Here is a 20586-nt window from a genome sequence, read left to right on the forward strand (position 1 = left end):
TTTACTTGTATAGAATTCTGAGTTGGAAGCTTTGGTTTTTTCCCCTTTCAATACTTTAAATAAGTTGTCACATTTTCTTGGATTGTATAATTTCTGATCAAGATTTGCTATCTTCCAATATTTATTCTCTATTGATGAAGTTCTTTTTTCTCTGGCTACCTTCAAGATTTTCTCTTCATTTTTAGTTTTCAGCAATATGACAGTTATATGACTAAGTGTATGGTGTTTATTTTTATTTTACTTAAGGTTCTCTGAGCTGTTTTTGATCTTTTTAATTGATATTTCTAAATCCTCAGCCATTAACTGTTTAAATATGTCTTCTGCTTTGTTCTGTTTTAATTTTCTTAAGCATTCAATTATATATAATATAATATATACAATACATTATAATTTATATATTAGACTATATTATAACATTAGACTATATTACATTATTATATATTATAATTATATATATGTATATTACACTGTTTAATAGTGTTCCATATTCTATGTCTTTTGGATGCTATGGGTTTTTTTCCCACCTTTTTCCTTTGGAATAATTTCTATTGACCTTGAAGTTCACTTATTCTTTCCTCTGCTGTGCTTAGTTTGATGATAAGATTGTCAAAGGAATTTTTAAAAATCTCTTATATCATGGTTTTTAAAATTTATTCCTAGCATTTCTTTTTCTTTTTCTTGTTTTTTTTTTTTTTTTTTTTTTTTTGCTTTTTAGGGCTGTATGTGTGGCGTATGGAAGTTCCCAGGCTAGAGGTCAAATCAGCTGCTGGCCTACACCACAGCCACAGCAACACAGGATCTGAGCTGCATCTGCGACGTACACCACAGCTCACGGCAACACCTGATCCTTAACCCACAGAGCGAGCCCAGGGATCAAACCCATGTCCTCATGGATACTAGTCAGGTTCATTACCTTTGAGCCACGACAGAAACTTCAAAATTACCTATCTCTTTATGAGTGTTGTTCGTCAATTCCTTGGTATTTTGGCATATTAATTACAGTTATTTTAAGTTAAGATTTTATAAGATGCCTGGCTTTTTCTTGTCAGAGTGTGACCCATACTCTTGTGGACTTTTACATTTGATGTGGAGGTGTCATTCATCAATGTTTAGTTTTGAGGAGAACAAGAATGAGACCAATTTTAATTTTTCCAGAATTCTTGTTGAAATCTTCTTAAGTTTAAAAAGAGCAATAAACTATCACTAGACTTGGTTCTCTTTAAGTGTCCTGGAACATCTTGCTCATTTCCACTTTTCATACTGAAAACTCTTACAAATAAGAAAAGTTTCTCCCTCTTATTTTTTGATTAATAATATTTTGATTTTGTTTACAGGATCTGTTTAAAATATTTTTTTACAGACTTTTGTTATTTATTGTGTTTGTCTTTCATGTCTCTTATCCTTTTTTTTCATGGTCTTCTTGTCTTTATATTGTTCCTTTGTGTTCTTGTATGGTTTCTAGAGTTTCTCATTTCAGCAGCAACAACAGCATAGATTTGTTGGGAAATTATGATATACCAGGAACTTTCTATTTGGTAACAACCTGCTGAAACTGAATAGTGAGTCACAGCTACCCCAGACTCACAGATCTCATCATACACTCTCATCTTTTCTACCTGACCCCCCTCAGTTATGTGACCTGTCTGTTCAGGTGGATATTACATTTGTGACTTCTCATAGTCAAGTAGGAATCGAGCTGTGTTCTGTCAGAAAAACATGAGGCTCCCTGATCAAATCTTTCCAGAGGTACCTTAGGTTTAAAATACAGGAAGAGAAGAAAACAAAACAAAGAATGTTCCAGTTACATATTGCCAGTTGAGATATATCTTTCCCTGGGCAACCTTTTGTTGATGGAGTTTTTTTTTGTTTGTTTGTTTGTTTTTTTTTTGTCTTTTGCCATTTGTTGGGCCGCTCCTGCGGCATATGGAGGTTCCCAGGCTAGGGGTCTAATCGGAGCTGTGACACCAGCCTATGCCAGAGCCACAGCAACGTGGGATCCGAGCCGCATCTGCGACCTACACCACAGCTCACGGCAAGGCCGGATCGTTAACCCACTGAGCAAGGGCAGGGATCGAACCCGCAACCTCATGGTTCCTAGTCGGATTCGTTAACCACTGCGCCACGACGGGAACTCCTGTTGATGGAGTTTTGGTGGTTGTATCAGAAAGCTTCCTCCCAGGCAGTAGCTATGAATGGGATACCCCTGGGTTGTCTTACTTTGTCCTCTTTGCTCTAACATCCTGACTTGTCAACTGACCACATAAAACCTGCTGCCTCCAGTGCTGTGGAGGTGTCCAGATGCTGCCAGTCCACAGATATACGAGTCCAGGCGTTATGTTTTCTGCCAGCCCCATGGCCTGGCCCAACCCCAGCCATCTCTGACTTAGATGATGTCAGCAGGAAGTTAGCAAGATCTTTTTCTGCTTACTTCCTTACATACTGCTCTCTCTCTTTCTCTTCAACAGAGAATGGGGATCTGGGTCTTGTGCCAGATGTCAAAATATTCTTTCAGTCCCATCTCATCTGTAAGATAGGATCTGGCATAAATTCCTCAAAGCTTGTCCTTTTTTTTGTCTTTCTAGGGCCGCTCCCGCAGCATATGGAGGTTCACAGACTAGGGGTCTAATCAGAACTGTAGTTGCTGGCCACAGCCATAGCAATGCCAGATCCGAGCCACTGAGTGAGGCCAGGGATTGAACCCACAACATCATGGTTCCCAGTCGAATTCATTTCCACTGTGCCACGACGGAAACTCCAAAGCTTGTCACTTATGCACGAGTACTTTCTCTAGTTCCCATTGTGCATTTATACATCTCTTTTTTGAATATTTATTGGACATTTAAAGGGAGGGGGAGAGCTAGTTCCCTGTATTCTTAACACCGTTTTGGTAGGTACCCCACACTTCATCCTTCTTTGCAACCCTGAGCCGCAAACAGTATCTGATGGAAACATTATTACCTTTGGATAATGGAAGTGGGAACACACAAGCTGTCTGTAACTGAGGCAGGAGATGAAAAGTTCATATTTACTGTCAGTCAACCTATACTGATAGGTTTAGACATGACTTTGCCAGGTACCATAGAGACATGAAAGGAGAAATAGTCAGTTCTTTCCCCTCAGGAGTTTAACATTCATTAAAGGTGATGCCATGTTGTAGATGATCAGAAAAAGAAAACCAGCCTTTGTAGTCTTCAGACATTTTGCCATTGGGCTGAGAACCTCGCCATAAGGTGTGCAGTCGAGCTGAAATGGTTTCATCAGAGTTGGGAATGAATGACCATGGCAAGTGGAGATGGTGGTAAGGATATTTGCCTAATAATGGTGCAGGAGAGAGATGATTGGATGTCTGGGCAGGATGCATCAAAGCTATAGAAAGTTTTTTAGGCAAGAGCAAGGTTAAAAATGTATGTTTTTGGTCCAGTGGTTATGTAGTACATCCTAAGAATGCTGCTTACTTGACAGGAACTTATAGCAAAAAGAGATCATTAGCTCTAAGGCATTGGGTGCCATAGATGAGCTGATTGCCCCAGCAGTGATGGAAAAAGGTATTAAAAAGTTCTACACATTGACTTCCCAAGTCATTCCATGAGTGGTCAGACCAAAAACCTCACTTCCAGATTCTCTATTGACTGTCTCACTGTTAAATCACATCTGCTTACTCTAAATCTTTGACTTGCTGTCTCAAACTTCATGCTTTTGAGCAGGTAAAGCTCATTTGATAGTGAAAAGTAATTCATCAATAATAGAAACATGGTTGTATCTATGTAAGGCAGAATATTCTTCCATCCTCAGGTTCCTTCCTCTGAAGAACCACTCCTGATATTTCATAGATTAATTTCCAAAGGAGAAGGTGTTTGCTCTGAAAAACCTGTTTCATTTGACAAGTGTTGAAGGCTCATTATTACTAGTTCGAGTATTATCAAAAGTAATGTATGCTCCTGGGATTGTTACGTGGCTTTTTCTTGCAGAATTCTTAGAGGGTTTTGGAAACTATTGAAGAATCTGAAATTCAAAGAGTTCTTCAGATTTGACCTAGCTGAGGCACAGATGCTGTCATTCTCTCACCTTCCCAAGTCCAACTCCCTTCTCATAGCACAAATTGCTAATCAATCCGTAGGACTCCAGGTACCCAGACAGTACTGCTGGCAACCAGTACCAACTGATCTGAGCTGGCCTGAGAGATACAATCTATTTACTTTGCTGGGTTGAGGCTTTTCTTTATTTCCCTTTTCCTTTCTGTCTATGGCGTGCCACATGCCGTAAGTGTAAGTCGCCGTTGGATCGCAGTAAATAGATTCGACTCTGAAAGCCACACTGCAGGCTCTGAGATGATAATGAACACTTCAGGGCTCTAGGGTTTACTTATGTGTTGAAACAGGCTTTTTCCTGGGTGAAACTGGGGTACTTTGAAAGATTTATTTAATCTCAAAGAGGTATTGACTTCCTTGCTCAGCATAGAATAAGCATCACTTATGATAAATAGTATGATCTGTTGTTAGAGAATCTTAATGTTCTGTCTATATTTTGAAACACTTTTTAGTTAAAAATAGAGCAATTTGCATTTCTCCTTTCTCATTTGTAAGTCCCGAGTTCTCTGATGGTCTCAGGTAGGCTCTTCACCTTAAAAAGCAGCACGTATTAAATGCTGTGAATTGAATGAATGGGTTTAGCAAATTGGCAGGGGGGTCCTTAGGAAAAAAGAAAAACTCACCCTTCTTCAACCGAACACACTTACCCAGAGCTGTGATTCCACTTCTTGTTTAATGATGCTTTTTTTTATGACTTTTATGCTTACACTTTGCATTGCTGGGACTGTTTTTTGTTTTTTGTTTTTTGTTTTTCGTTTTTTCCTTTTATCTCCGCTGCACCGTGGTGGAATGATGGGCCCTTGTGAACAATTTCAGCATGTCGGCTGCCTGGCCAGAGATGTGTTTCTCTATGTGAGTCTCGATATGTATTTATATCCTTGATTTTTTATTATTCTCACTTGATAGAAGCACACTGAGGGTCTGTGAGATAATTTTGTTCGCTGGAATATTAATTAGGGAAAGACGCTTTGTTCCTCTTCAAATTCCACTTTCCTTTTGCTTCATCCAAGATGGTGGCAGGTCACGTGTACACAGACCCCCTCACTGACTTAGCCATTTGACAGCAATGCACAGAAACAACCAGACTGTTTGCTCCCTGGAGAAATGGCTCCGTGGTTAATTAGCTGGGCTTTCTACACCTCTGGATAAAGCATAATTTCTGTTCTTTTTTTTTTTTATTATTATCCCTTACAAAGAGATTCTATTTTATTGATGGCAAAGGCATCGAGAGGTTGAGATGCATTATTATAATTTAATGTTTCCCAAGCATCATTAACGACTGAATATAGGAGCATTTTACCCATATTCTTCTAGGTACTACAGGGTTACAGCTAAAAACATGGCATTTCCCCTGCATGCAGGTCTTAAAGTCTTAACATAAATATAAAACAGACTCATAGTTCTATGGTAGTTTTAGTTCTGAAGTAGACCTTAGACCTAACAGAAATAGACGTTAAACCTACTCCAACTCCTTCATTTTATTTTATTTTATTTTATTTTTTTGCTTTTTAGGACCGCACCTGCAGAATATGAAAGTTCCCAGGCTAAGGGTCGAATCGCAGCTACAGCTGCTGGCCTACGCCACAGCCGCAGCAACCTGGGATCCAAGCCTCATCTGCCACCTACACCACAGCACACAGCAATGCTGGATCCTTAACCCACTGAGCAGGGCCGGGGATAGAACCTGTGTCCTCATGGATACTAGTTGGGTTTGTTAACTGGTGAGCCACGAAGGGCACTCCCCATTTTATTTTTTGTAATGCAGAAGTGGAGGTCCAGAGAGAAAGTGACCGAACATTACACATTGCAGACCACAGATCTTGTGTCTTTTCAGTCTCACGCCTGTGCCCTCTTCCCTAGCACATCTGAAGATAAATATATTTTTTCTCTTCAGAAGAACAATTTGCAGGCAGAGAACACACTTTGCCAATCGATGGTACTTTAATTTTCAGAATGATTTCCCAAGTGTTTTCTCATCTGCCCTTTATTATAGCCTCATGTAATACACAAGGAAGATAACTAGCATTTCTGTATTCCAGTGGTGAATATAAGTACAGAGCACTGAAGTTATTTGCCTAAGGGCACATGGCTAATTCACATTGGTTTTTTTTTTTTCAATTGTAAAATGGATGAGTAATACCTACCTCATATGAATATTGTCAGGAGTGATGAAATGAAATGAAATTGATAATGTATATAAAGGGCCTCACTCTGGGGTTTTCATGAAATGGGGTAGTGGGCAGAATTCTTAGATGGCCACAAGACTTTTTCCCTTGGGGTGCCCACCCTGTGTAATTTCTGCCCTCCGAGTGTGGGAAGGACTGTGCATAGGATGAGATGTTGCTCCCGTGATTGGGTTACATTATCTGACAAAAGTGGAGGGGTTTTGAGATGTAATGAAGGTCCCTAATCCGTTAACTTGAATTTGTGAAGCAAAAGAGACATTGTGTGGGTGGGTCTGACCTAATCAGACAGGCCCTTTAAAAGAATGTCTAGAGGTTAGAGACAGAAGCAGCTGCAAGGACCCTCCCCGTGGCCTTGAAGAAGTAAACAGCTGTGTTGCACATGGCCTGTGGCAAGGGCCATAAGTGGTCATGAGGGTGGCCTCTCAGATCTGGAGCAGATCCTAGCTACAGGCAGCAGGAAGATTCAGTCCTCCAGCTGCAAGGAGCTGAATTGTGCCAACCGGAAGTGAGCTTGGAAGAGCACTCATGTCTCAGGTAAGACTGTAACCCTGGGCAGCACTGGGATTTCTACTTTGTGAGACCCTGAGCTGGGGAGCCAGGCACACTGTGCCCAGATGCCTGACCCAGGCCACTGTGACATCCTACCTTAGGTTGTTTAAGCCACTGTTTGTGGGCATTTGTTACACTGCGCTAGAAAACCAGTACACAGGGAAACAATCGCTATAATTGGTTGATGGTGATGGGTAGGTGAACATAATGGTGATAATAGTAATAAGTTGGATGATAAAATCCACATTTTAATTCACTCTTATTACACCAGACTTCAGATTATATTTTTTTGGCGAGAGTCGTGTCACTTCTGGCTTCAAGGGAGTGGGGATTACCAGTCTTAGCTGTCTGAACAAGTAGCGAGGAAGCGATTGCTGGCCGGGAAGAAGGGGAAATGGATGTCTGATGGGCAGTGACTACTTTTATGTCACATTTGCTTCCTAGAACGCTAAACACGTGACATTGGTCTCCAAACCCAGGTAGCACTGAGTCATCTCAAGCTATGGTTGGATGTCTTTGATGGTGGCTGTGGACACTGACTTGGGGGAAAACAGGCAAAATAACGTTAGCTCTGTTGTTCAAACTGGAATTGCGATTGTCAAGTGAAGGAAGATGTAGGTTCAGGTTTGGGTGGGAAGCATAGCGTTTGAAAGGGTCAAATCAAGAAATATAGTGAAGCCAATATGGGTAGGATTTTGTGGCTGTCCAGCTTGGGGTGGTAGGCGGGGTTGGAGGAGGTGGGTGGAAAAGAGAATTCCAGGCTGCAGTGTAAGCAGTGGTTGCCCCAGTAGTGATGGATGGTGACCCTTGTCCTAGCCATGCCAGCAGAAGTTGGTCCTTCTTCCAAAATCCTGTGGGCAATATTGTCCTTTTGGTGTTTGCTCAGTACTTATTCTGAATATAATCAGTTCTGTGGGAAATACAGATACTCCCACAATAACTAGTACCGCAAAAGCCGTTGCTTCTTATGTTGAAGACGAGCCATCCTTGCCTTGAAAGTGGGCCACAGTCTAAATGTGAGAATCTAAGCGAAGGGGCTGATCAAGCCCTTGCTCGGTGCATAGGTCCTGTTGTTGTTGTTGTTAGGGCATACCTTTCTTCACTCCTTGTTTGACCATGAGCTCCTGAACTCTAGTTAATATATGCTTCTTTTCATAGTCTATAAAAAGCCCAGTGTTACAGGAGTTCCCATCGTGGTGCAGCGGAAATGAATCCGACTAGTATACCTGAGGTTTCGGGTCCGATCCCTGGCCTTCCCCAGTGGGTTAAGGGTCTGGTGTTGCCGTGAGCTGTGGTGTAGGTCGCAGATGCGGCTGGGTCCCGTGTTGCTGTGGCTGTGGTATAGGGCAGCAGCTGTAGCTCTGGACCCCTAGCCTGGGAACCTCCATACGCTGTGAGTGCGGCCCTAAAAAGCAAAAAAAAAAAAAAAAAAAAAAAAAAAAAAGCCCAGTGTTACATGAAAGATGCTCAATAAACTTTGGGATTGAATAAGTGCAAATAACTGAGAAGAAGGTTATGAGAAGGAAAGTAAATGTCGTTATTTTCCAAATTGTGTGTGTGTGTGTTTGTGTGTGTGTGTGTGTGTGTGTGTGTGTGTGTACTTATCTGTATTTACCTATGTTGGAATAAGTAGGTTTGAATACCTCCGATCAGTGTTTCTTGCTAGCTAATTGAGCTTATTTTCCCCCGTACCCATTCCTAAAAGTAAAATGATATTGAATCATAAAGATATGCTATTTTTTTTCACCAAAATGAAAAAAAAGGGTATGATGTAAGGAAAACCCACTTTTAAAAAATTTTATGATGATTTTTATTTTTTCCATTATAGCTGGTTTACAGTGTTCTGTCAATTTTCTACTGTACAGCAAGGTGATCCAGTCTTATATACATGTATACATTCTTTTTTCTCACATTATCCTCCATCATGCTCCATCATCAGTGCTATACAGCAGAATCTCATTGCTTATCCGTTCCAAAGGCAATAGTTTGCATCTATTAACCCCAGACTCCCAGGCCATCCTACTCCCACCCCTTCCCCCTTTGTAAACACAAGTCTGTTCTCTATGTCCACGATTTTCTTTTCTGTGGAAAGGTTCATTTGTGCCGTATATTAGATTCCAGATATGTGATATCATATGGTATTTGTCTTTCTCTTTCTGACTTACTTCACTTAGTATGAGTCTCTAGTTCCATCCATGTTGCTGAAAAACCTTCTTTTAGTAGACAGTGAAGTCTGATTCATTGCATTTGTTAATACAATCATTTGTTTATTTACCGAGCACATACTGATTGGCTGGTAGGAGTTAGGCTCAGTGATAGGCCTTGGGGGGACCTCTTAGGGTGTTCAGATCTATGGGGGATATCAACAGGGGCTGCTGTGGGACCATCACTGGGTGCTGGGGGACCCCAGGGTGCCCAGTGCATGCTTGCAAGTGCCAGCCAGCCACATGGTGACCTATGGCCGTAGAATATGAACAGAGTACAGACTACCAAGACTGGGAGCCTAATCTGATCTTACTGAGTTTTTAGAACTTAAAGAGCACAGAGCTCCTTTTGTTTAAGGGTGAGATTCATGGCACAATAGATCTAGAAATAGGATTTCTGTCAGTGTCAAATTGATCTGATCTGGGTCTTAAGTTAGGATGTATGAAAACCTGGATCTCAGAAACGCCCCCATTTTCAATGGGCTAGGAAAAAAAATCCATTACTTTTCCTTTAAAAAGCAAATGTGTGAATCTGATACGAAGGGCATAGCAAAGTAAGAAATTTGGTCTGTTTGCCTTCACTTTGCAACCAAACCCTCAGTTGGCCCTGTAAATTCCATTGTAGACATGTCTAAAATTTTGAAGGAAAAAAATGCTGAAAGTAAGAGTCTCTTCAGAGAGTACTTTTATACAAAGCTGCACTTCCCTATGCATTTTCATCAGAGGAATTCCCAAAGGCATATGACATCTACCACAGAATTGTAGAACTATCAGACAGTTTTATTTCTACATCATAAAAATATTTCAAAACCTGTGGGAGTTTTATGAAGCCAGCACTCATCAATCCATATTATTCCCATTCAGGGGCCCATGAGACACCTCTCAAAGCAATTAGGGATGTTAATTTTGAAGCAAACTGTCACACGGAATACATTTCATTATCAGTGGGTGATAGATTGTCTAAAACCTCATCTCCTTCCAAAAAATATGTATTTGTGTGTGTAAATATATATATATATTTATGTATATAATGTATGTATTATGTGTCTATGTGCAATTGTGTGTCTGTGAGTAGAACAAATTACATATGTATACAATAAAATTCAAGGCTAATACATGTATGTTTAAAATATGAAAGTTTATTTTTCAAAAATCTACTAGAAATACCAGTCAGTACTCCCTCTCTTACTTTCTGCTTCTCTCTATAGAAATGAGACTGTTTGAACACTGAAATGAACCTTCCAACTAAAATAGCCAGTGCAAGTGATCATTTTCTTTCAAAATCCCTCTTCAGTTTAGTGATTCTTTTCCTCCTCAAGTGTCAATATTTTCTTCTCTATCTCAAAATAAAAATTAAAATATAAAGGAGTTCCCACTGTGGCTCAGTGGTTAACAAACCTGACTAGTATCCATGAGGACTCGGGTTTGATCCCTGGCCTTGCTCAGTGGGTTAAGGGTCCGCTGTTGCTGTGAGCTGTGGTGTAGGTTGCAGATGCGACTCGGATCCCTTGTTGCTGTGGCTCTGGTGCTACAGTTCCGATTTGACCCCTAGCCTGAGAACTTTCATATGCCACATGTGTGGCCCTAAAAGACAAAAGACAAAAAATTAAAATAAAAACATCCTCAGGTGCATTTTTTTTTTTTGTCTTTTTGCCATTTCTAGGGCTGCACACGTGGCATATGGAGGTTCCCAGGCTAGGGGTCTAATTGGAGATATAGCCTCCAGCCTATGTCACAGATGCAGTGATGCCAGATCTGAGCCGTGTCTGCAACCTACACCACAGCTCACAGCAATGACAAATCCTTAACCCACTGAGCAAGGCCAAGGATGGAACCCACAACCTCATGATTCCTAGTCAGATTCGTTAACCACTGAGCCACAACAGGAATGCCTCAGAGGCATTTTTTTAAACTATATTTTTGACTGGACAAGATCAACTCCTGCTAGAAATTGGGCTTCTAGGTGTTCCTGAGATCATGGAAAGTCCCAAGTTCACTATTGTTCTTTCACAGGACTCCCACTTGTGCTGAGAGGCTTGTCCAAGGAGCCTGGGTAGAGGAGATGGGCTGAGGCCCTGGAGGGGAAATGCAGGTGGTGAGGCCTAGGACTGAATAGCCTGGAGAGTGATCAGGAAGTCAAGGAGAGAGGGATGAAAAAAAGGGACAAAGCCATTTTATCTTATTGTGTCCCGCCCTCCCCTCCCCAAATCTTAATTCTGCAAACTGATGCTGAATAGTTCCTTCTGGTTCTCAGTGTTTATTTAGTTGTGTGTGTGTGTGTGTGAGAGAGAGAGAGAGCAAAAGAGTGAGAGTGAAATTGCAAAAGTGTGAGAGAGAAATTGCAGAGCTGTTAAAACAATGATATGTTCCTATGCAGTGAAAGCATAATAAGAAAAGCCTTCAGCAAGTTTCTCTTCCTTCCTTCTCTTTCAGGCAGTCTTGTCTCTTAACTCTTCATGGACAATATCTATGTTTTAAAACAATTGGAGAAAAGGAAATGCTAATGTTTCCCTAATTGTACTTTATTGAATCATCAATGTCGGGAAGTTTTTCCTTAAGTTACTCCCAGGTTTCCTTGCTGAAGTTTACTTCCTTTTGTTTCATCTTCAGAGTTGTTGGCATCCACCTGCCTCTCTTCCCAGTGCAGAAAATTATGGGTCTGTAATCCATGAAAGTCCTTTCCCTTCAATATGTTTTCTTCATGCTTAACTATTTCCTGTTCTTTAATCTACTCCTATGAATTTCATGTGTGTTTAAGAGCAGTACCTTTAGGAGTACATTCAGCTGTACCCATCCTGCATCATAACCAGAAGTGCTTAAATGCAGGTTCATGAAGCCTTGAAGCATTGTACTTTTACATGATGCGGACTGTGCCCATTTCAAGTTCATTCCTAGTCACCTTGACAACCCAGCTCCTTACTCTGTCCTTTGTGAAGCTGACTCTGAGCCCTTCCCAGATCACTTCTTCCTTTGGGCTGTAACATTGCCAGTTTCATTGCTTGTTGTTCAATGAAACAGGCAGTTACTGAAAAAAGGTCCCGCACTGTTGAATGGGGGATGAATACATGAATGAAACAGCTTGTAAAACTTGGAACTCCAAATTTACAGTGATAGCAAGATTTTTTTAAAAAAATGGAAAGTCATGAGATGTCCACATACTTCGCACAGGTATCTGTACAGATATTTAGGGTGGTGTAGGATAGAGTGCCATGCACCAGGGGCTTGGTCCTGGCTTTACCACCTTGGTTAAGTCTCTTCTATTCTCCCTGTCTTCTTACTTGATCAATAATTCAAAGGAGTGAGATTAGCTCAGTTATGAGATCTCTTCCAAATCTAAAATAATCCTTCCTAAAGATGGCATAGTTTTGCAAATCTGGACATTGTAAACATGAAAGAGTAACTCATGTATGTACCCAAATGGTTTTTCCCATCCTTGCTACCCTGAGAAATTTGCCTCCTATTGTGTGTGTGTGTGTGTGTGTGTGTGTATATATATATATATATATATATATATATATGTATATATATATAAAACTGTATCTGTTGAAAAAAATGAACAAGGTTAAGAACTTGGAGGTTGAGGATGTTTTCAGTAGAGAGCCTAGGAAGATCCAGGTGATCTGCCTTTTTATAATCTGCCCAAGCTCAGATGAGTGCAGGTTCTTTCTAGAATTGTGTGAAGATCTGAGGTTGGGCTAGAAAACATGCAAAGCCATACCTGGAATATGGACTCCTCAACATCCTTCATTCTACCTTCCTTCTTCCAAGAACAAATGTGCCATTCTGTGTCATACCCCTTTTACATTGTTGAAGAACATATCCATTCCAGAGTTTCCATCACGGCTCAGCAGTAACGAACCCGACTAGTATCCATGAAGACTCAGGTTCAATCTCTGGCCTTGACCAGTGAGTTAAGGATCTGGCATTGCTGTGACCTGTAGTGTAGGTTGCAGACGAGGCTCGGATCCCATGTTGCAGGGGATGTGGCATAGGCCGACAGCTGCAGCTCCTAGCCTCCTGGGAACTTCCACATGCCACAGATGCGGCTCTAAAAGAAATTAAAAAATTAAAAAAAGAAGGAAAAGAGAAATATCCATTCCTTCTGTCCCATCCCTGTAGCCATGGTGCCCTTCATTCATGCCTAGCAATTTATCGTGAAGCTATTGGTAATGCTCAGAAGATGCTGCATGTAGAGAAGGATGAATGTAGACTCTTACTAGTATAGGACACACACCAGAAGGAATGCAACAGCTTGAGATAATACATGAGAATGAGGAGTTCCCATTGTGGCAGTAGAAATGAATTCAACTAGTAACCATGAGGTTTCCGGTTCATCCCTGGCCTCGCTCAGTGGCTTAAGGATCTGGTGTTGCCATGAGCTGTGGGGTAGGTTGCAGACTCGGCTCAGATCCTGAATTGCTATGGCTGTGGGGTAGGCTGACAGCTGTAGCTCCGATTCAATCCCTAGCCTGGGAACCTCCGTATACCATGGGCGTGGCCCTAAAATGCAAAAATAAATAAGTAAATAAATAAATAAATAAGAATGACCCCAAATAAGATCCATCAGTTCAGTTTGTGCAACTTTAGATAATAATATCACATCTTGGTAAGGGCAGAGTCACATTTTTTAGAAGAGTTCCTGTTTTATTATTATCCATCTGTAGTACAGAGTAGAAGGCTATAAGGAATCAACAAAAATCATTGTTTTTCCCCCCCTCAGACTCTTAGAGAAGAACCATACTTAAGGTTGATTCTAATTTTTCAGGAAATGTGATTTTACTGCCGTCCATAGTCAGCTCTTCTATATCTGCTATGGTCTGAAGGTTTGTGTCCCCTCAGAGCTGTATGTTGAAATCCCAGTCACAGAGGTGATGGTATGAGGAGATGGGGACTTTGGAAGGTGATTGGGTAGTGAGGATGACACCCTTGCAATTGGTATTAGTGCCCTTTTGAAACAGGCCAGAAAAACTCCCTTACCGCTTCTACCACATGAAGACATGCCAGCTGTGAACCAGAAAGCGAGTTCTCACCAGACGCCAAACCTGCTGGCACCTTGATCTTGGACTTCCAGCATTTGGAACTGTGAGACATAAATTTCTGTTGTTTATAAGCCACCTGGTCCATAATACTATGGTTATAGCAGCCTGAAATGAGTGAGACGGAATCTTAGTAAAGCATAGGGTAATAGCAAGCATTTATTGAGTGTTTTAGACTGGCTACTAAGCATTTTACACACAACACTTCATATAATATTTACAACAACCCTATGGGGTATTTATATATATGGGGTATTTATGGCCATACCCAAGGCATATGGACATTCCCAGGCTAGGGGTCCAATCAGAGCTACAGCTGCAGACCTACACCACAGCCACAGCAACTTGGGATCCGAGCCACGTCTGCAACCTACACCACAGCTCATGGCAACGCCAGATCCTTAACCCACTGAGCGAGGCCAGGGATCGAACCCGAATCCTTGAGGATCCTAGTCGGGTCTGTTACTGCCAAGCCAGGATGGGAGCTCCCTTGGGTGTTATCTTAGATAAGGAAACGGAGGCTTAAAAACTTGCCCAGTATTTTCGTGCTCGGCAGCATTGGAATTGGAGGAGTTGGAATTGAAGCTGTGTCTGAGCCCATGCTTTTAACTACTGCTCTGCACTGGGAAAGACCAACCTTCTGTATCCTTCTAGATACTTAAATAACCTGCTCTGCACTCTTTGGTCTGCATTACAGAGTAAGGAAGTAACAGTTGCTTAAATCCAAGGCATCAGATCCATACATGTTAAGGGCCTCTCAGGGCCAGGGACCAGTAAAACGTCAGAATATACTGTGGTGAAACTGACAAGTTCCTGCTGTCAGCAGACTCCACCCAGTGGAAGGATCAGAGGTTAATCACATAGTCTTTGTTTAGATTTGTAGTCATGAGTCAGGGTAAATGCTGGGAAGTAGAAGGATGTGGTGCAGAGTCACTCCACTGTCTCCTGTTAGATATTGTTACCTCCCATTCCCTTTTCTACCAGCTATTTTAGTAGGTAAAGTAGGAGGGTCCTTTTATCCTAGGAGGGGTGGCTGTCCTTCCATGTTTGCTTTGCAGAGATTTAATTACCTAGAAGGTAAATGAGAGAGGAATTGGGTAAGGGTTATTGGGTGAGTCAAAGTAGGTAAACTTAAAAATTTAAATATATTTAATGTGGCTTTAATTTATTATCTGCAAAGACACATCCATCACGGGTGCTCTTTCTTTTCCAATTAATAAAAAACTAACATTGACATACTGCCTTGCAGTGTGCATGGCTGTTTCCAATCGCATTAAGGCGTTGCAGCAATACTTCAAGAGAGGTGTCCTTGTCACCTTTCTACAGAAGTGGAAGCTGAGCTACTAAGTTAAGCAGGTTCCATAGGATCACTTATTCCAGGAATCGAGGAGCCTGGAATCCACTTCTACCAATGCTTTTTCTTCTGACTTTTTCTTTGTTCCAAGCAGGGGCCCTTATCTCCATGCTCATGGTTACTAAATCCTTCTTAGGGTGATTTTTTTTTTCTAATGTCTGCATTTTTTTTATGGGCCACATGTAAAAGGAAGGCCCCTGCCTCCACAAAACTGTGACTTAAACATTCAGCATAGGCAAGTGTGGAGGAATGAGTGGGAGGAAATAGAATTTAGCAGGATCTCTCTCTCTCTCTCTCTCTCTTTTTTAGGGCTGCATCTGCAGCATGTGGAAGTTCCCAGGCTGGGGGTCGAATCAGAGCTGCAGCTGTTGGCCTACGCTGCAGCCATAGCAACGTGAGATCTGAGCCACATCTGCAAACTACACTGCAGCTCATGGCAATGCTGGATCCTTAATCCATTGGCAAGTCCAGGGATCAAAACCACATCCTCATGGACACTAGTTCTTTACCCACTGAGCCACAATGGGCACTACAGCATTTTCTCTCCTGGAAAACATATTTTGTGTGTTTTTGTAACAGCCCAGTATGAAATGGAAGAGAAGAAGCTGCAGGTGGGTGTCCAGAGCAGGGACAGGAAGCTTATATGGGAGGAGGGTGGGGTCAGCTCCATCCGCCCAGGGTGCTCCCAGAGCCTGGCTTGGCCTCCCCAGAAGTCCCTGCAGGGAAGGACCTGTTTCTTCTATGCCGGGCTGGACTTAAAGCCTCTCACTTGAGCCTTTGCTTCCTGCCCGGGGAGCACCTGGCAAAGACACCTCACTGTCTATTCCCTATCACACCTTACAGCAATTACTCCTGTAATTCACCTCACCCTGCATCCACACCTGTGCTGTCCTCAGAGGTGGCCTCCTTGGTGCCTGGCACGTAGGAAGTGGCCAATACATGTTTGATGAGTGGACATTTAGGAAAGAAAAAAGCTCCCAATTCCAGAATAAACTTTGTGTTATTGGAGGTGCTGTCTGAGGGGAAAAAAATTAGTTTTAAGGTGAAGGGATATCTTTCCTCTAATAGTCTTATCATTTTCGTGGCTTTTCACTGCCTGGCCCACATTTGATTGAAGTGACTTTATTTCCTCTCCCTCTTTTCTTGCTGAAATATTTTTCCCAGATGGGTCATAGAAGAGGGACTGGTATAATCCTGCAAACGGAAACCCTGTAATCATTCACTCAAGGATACAGTGATGTGCTAACCTTTGTCCCAAGGACAGGGGGAAAGAGAGACACTAACACCCCTCCCCAGGGAGCACAGAGGGGACAAGACCTACCTGTGCCCAGGAGTAGCAGGAGTGAGGTGTCTTAGATGCTGAAGTATACATGTTGGAAATGTGGTTCTGCTGGTAGAGGAGAGCGTCTCTCTGCCTGGGAGATAGCACCAAGCAAGTGGAACTTATACTGGGCACTGAAGCATGTGTAGGAGTTCACTGGGTTGAGGGGAGTGGAGTGGGGTCAGAGCAGAAGAAGCCTCTGGGCAGAAGAAACTTTGTGTGCAAAGGCAGAGTGGCCAGCAATGCATCTTTATGGTTTTACTGCTGTGTGTATCATAAATGCGAGGAAGGAAGCTGTAAAGTGGAGCTGGGGCCAGATCCTAATTGGCTTTCGTAGCTTTCGCTGGAGTAGTTTTGCTGTAGGCAATGAGGAATCACCGAAAGATACTGAGTGAAGAGCCATCATGTGACTGATTTGCCTTTTATGGGAGGAGGTCCACTCTTTTGTTATGCAGAGGATGACTTCTGGGGTCTATGGGGGGCAGGGACGTGGAGATTGACATTCCATCCTCCTATAATGAAGCTGTTAACAGTACTGCTGGAACGAGACAGTGGAGGATGCAATGAAAGGAGGGGACAGATTGGAGGTGCATTGCCAGATGCATCAATGACACCTTAGGACCAGCCGACTATGGGAATGATGGAAAGGAAACAGCCCAGATGTCTGGCTCAGAGAACTGGGTACCAGTGACTAAGTGGGGGCTGTATTGAACCCTCCCATACCCCAAAGTTAAAAAATTTGCCCAAGGTCAGAAAAGTACCCTCTCAGCATCCCTTGCATATATATAATTTTCTTTTTCTATAGAAGAGGGAATTAACCAGTGTTCAGAGTTGCTAAGTAACTTAACCCAGGCCACACAGCTTAACCTGGCTGGATCAGGATTCAAGTCCAGGTCTGCCCAGCTCGGAGCCCATTCTGTGAGGAGGTGCTGACTCCGGGGGAGGTGCCCTATGGGATAATGCTGATATGGAGCCTCCTGCAAGGCCGGGCAGGTCTGAAGGAGATGGGAGATCACTGTGTCTTTCCAGCATAACTGGGCAAAGGGGGCCTTTGCACTTTATTTCTTAAATTTTTTGGTTTTCTTTTTAAAAATTCATTTTAATTTAGGAGTTCCCTGGAGGCTGAGAGGCTTAAGGACCCGGCACTGTTACTGCTGTGGCTCGGGTTACTGCTGTGAGGAGAGTTCAGTCCCTGGCCTGGGAACTTTCACATCCCCTGGATGCAGTCAGAAAAAATAATTTCATTAATTTAATTTAACTTCAATTTTATTGCAGTGTAGTTGATATACATTAGTTTCATAAAGGTGTCGCATAGTTTCATAAAGGTGTCGGCAACTTCAGCGGGTTTATGGGCAGGGCTGGAGGAACCAATGAAAAGAGAGGATGTTGTCTTCCAGCCAGAGGATGTCTGTGGACTAAGAGACTTGGTGGGTGTGAGCAGGGGGTTGGCCTGAAGAGGGATGAAGTGGACATAGAAAGAGGGGGCTCTGCTGAAGGAAACTCCAAAAGGAGGAGCAGAGTAGGGTGGAGAAGGCTTTTATCACTGCACCAGAACTTGCGGACAAAATTGATGGGAAGAATCAGGAAAATAATGGGCACAGCCCTGGTGCCTGGAGGGCCCGGGAGAGTCCCTGTGCCAGCACTCGGGACCCTGGCCTGGGAGGCTCAGAGGGCAGCCCTGCCAGAGGCAGGGGTGTGGCCAGGAGGGGGGCAGCTGAAGGTGTGTAATGAACCAGCCTCGCCCCCTACCTGTCCAGCTCCAGGCTCCGCGGGTCCATGAGCCTGGGTCTCCTTCCAGATGCTGCTTTCCCAGGTCCTGAACTTTCACTGGGGCAGAGACACAAGAAATGCGTTTTAATGTCTAGGAAAATGAAGCACCCAAAAAGAAAGAAAATCCCTCTCTCTACCCAACATAACATTCACCCCTTCAGCGTAGCAAAGCCATTGCAGCTACAATATGAGCTCAATTGACTCAGTGACTTGTGTTTTTGATTCTAAGCATAATGAATAGCATGCCCTTCTCAAACACTTGGTGATTTAAGGGATCAAAACCTTGAGAGAGAAGCCTTGGAGTCCTCTCCTGGATCCAGCTTTGAGAAGGCATTGGCAGGTTCTGTTGATGGGGGTTGGAAAGGCTAAATGTGTAGAAGTTTCCTTCCCTTTGTGTGAGGACATGCTTGTATCCTGAAGAAGAGCCAGCTTCCAGATACAGACACCAGTTCCCAAGCAGCTCACGGGAATGCCTGTACCTGGTGTCCGTTCTTCGCCCTGAGTACAGCGCCTTGGTTCCTGGCATCTGTGCTTCTGTTTGATTAATTGTGACGTATCTTGCTGGTTTCACTTTAAACAATTTTTCTCTTTCTTCAGAGGACTGTCTTTAACTTTTAAATTTCTCCTGGGTTTCATTTCAGTCCACTAATCGATCCAATCTCTTATGCCCTTTTGGCATGTTTTACACCTTTTAAACCATCGATTAAAGGAGTTCCCTGGTGGCTCAGTGAGCTAAGGTCCGATGTTGTCACTGCTCTGGCTTGGGTTGCAGCTGTGTCTGGGGTTGCAGCTGTGTCTGGGGTTCCATCCCTGGCCCTGAAACTTCCACGTGCCATGGGTATGACCAAAAATATTTTAAAACATTGATTAAATAAACGCTAAGAAATACATCCTGTACCCCATAATGGAAGAGAAAGTAAAGAAAAAAGAATCTGTATCTATTTATATATGTGTGATAATGTATTGATACATGTGTATAACTGAAGCACTCTATTGTACACCCGAAACTAGCATAACATTGTAAATCAACTGTGTTTCAATGAAAACAGAAAAGAAATACAATTCTGATCATCATTAAGTGTCATATTGAATTCAAAAGAGGCAATACGTGTTTAATGTTGTAAAGATCCTAAACTGAATTTCAGAAAAGGTCATGTTAATGTCTTCTCATAACTCGTTTGAAATGCCTCCTGTCCCTTGGCAACATCTATGCTTGTATGTTTAGGGGAAGGTTTCTGGAGGCCATCAAGTTGCTTCAGTGTCCCTTGGCAGGGGTGGTCATGAGGCAGCATGTCCATCCAGCTGGACCTTGGAGACGCGTGCTAAGTGTGTCCCAGGGCACCATCCCGCTATTCCTCACCCAGCCGTTGAGTGACGCACTCTCTGATCTTTTGCTCAGGAACCATGGAGCACCCAGCACATCCCGGCGCTGTTTTCAGCCTTCTGCGGTCTCCTGGTAGCACTTTCCTACCATCTGAGCAGACAGAGCAGCGACCCTTCTGTGCTTCTGTGAGTAGCACACGCGCACATGTGCACACACACAGCTGTCTGCTGGTCTTGCAGCCTCCTTCTCTCATCCAGTGCTCACGATGGTTGGACTCTTTCCCTGTGAATCCAGATTGTCCCAGGATGAGGGTGAGAGAAACACAGGACGGACCAGAAACGCCTGAAAATCGGGGCTCAACATCTAGGGCACATTTAATCTTTGCTCTGGTGCTTTCAGAGTAAAACTTGCAACGCCAGCAACAGATGGCCTCTTGCACCCCAGCGCTGTCTTTGACCTTCCCTGGGTGTGTCGTAACCTCAACAACACAGACCCTGTCGGGGTTCTCCAAGCTACATTGCTGCGTTTACACCAGGCAGCTGCCTCAGGCAGACTAGATTTGGCGTCTCTGAAAAGAAAGGGTTTTTTGGTTTCTTTGGTTGGTTGGTTCTGTTTTTTGTCTTTTTAGGGCCATACCTATGGCATATGGAGGTTCCCAGGCTAGGGGTCTAATCGGAGCTGTGGTTGCCGGCCTACACCACAGCCACAGCAACGCCAGATCCGAGCTGCATCTGTGACCTACTCCACAGCTCAT

At 42.9% G+C, this 20586-nt stretch overlaps 1 protein-coding gene across 1 annotated transcript in view; it reads left to right on the forward strand.

The window, feature by feature from the left end:
* The window catches only part of PCNX2 (pecanex homolog 2 (Drosophila)), a 294055-nt gene that overhangs the window by 106505 nt on the left and 166964 nt on the right, over positions 1 to 20586 (forward strand). Inside the window, 1 exon segment of the mRNA XM_021074292.1 lies at positions 19908 to 20017. Coding sequence (XP_020929951.1) covers positions 19908 to 20017 — 110 coding nt within the window.

The sequence above is a fragment of the Sus scrofa genome, chromosome 14, assembly GCF_000003025.6.
Source record: "Sus scrofa isolate TJ Tabasco breed Duroc chromosome 14, Sscrofa11.1, whole genome shotgun sequence".
Taxonomy (NCBI): domain Eukaryota; kingdom Metazoa; phylum Chordata; class Mammalia; order Artiodactyla; family Suidae; genus Sus; species Sus scrofa.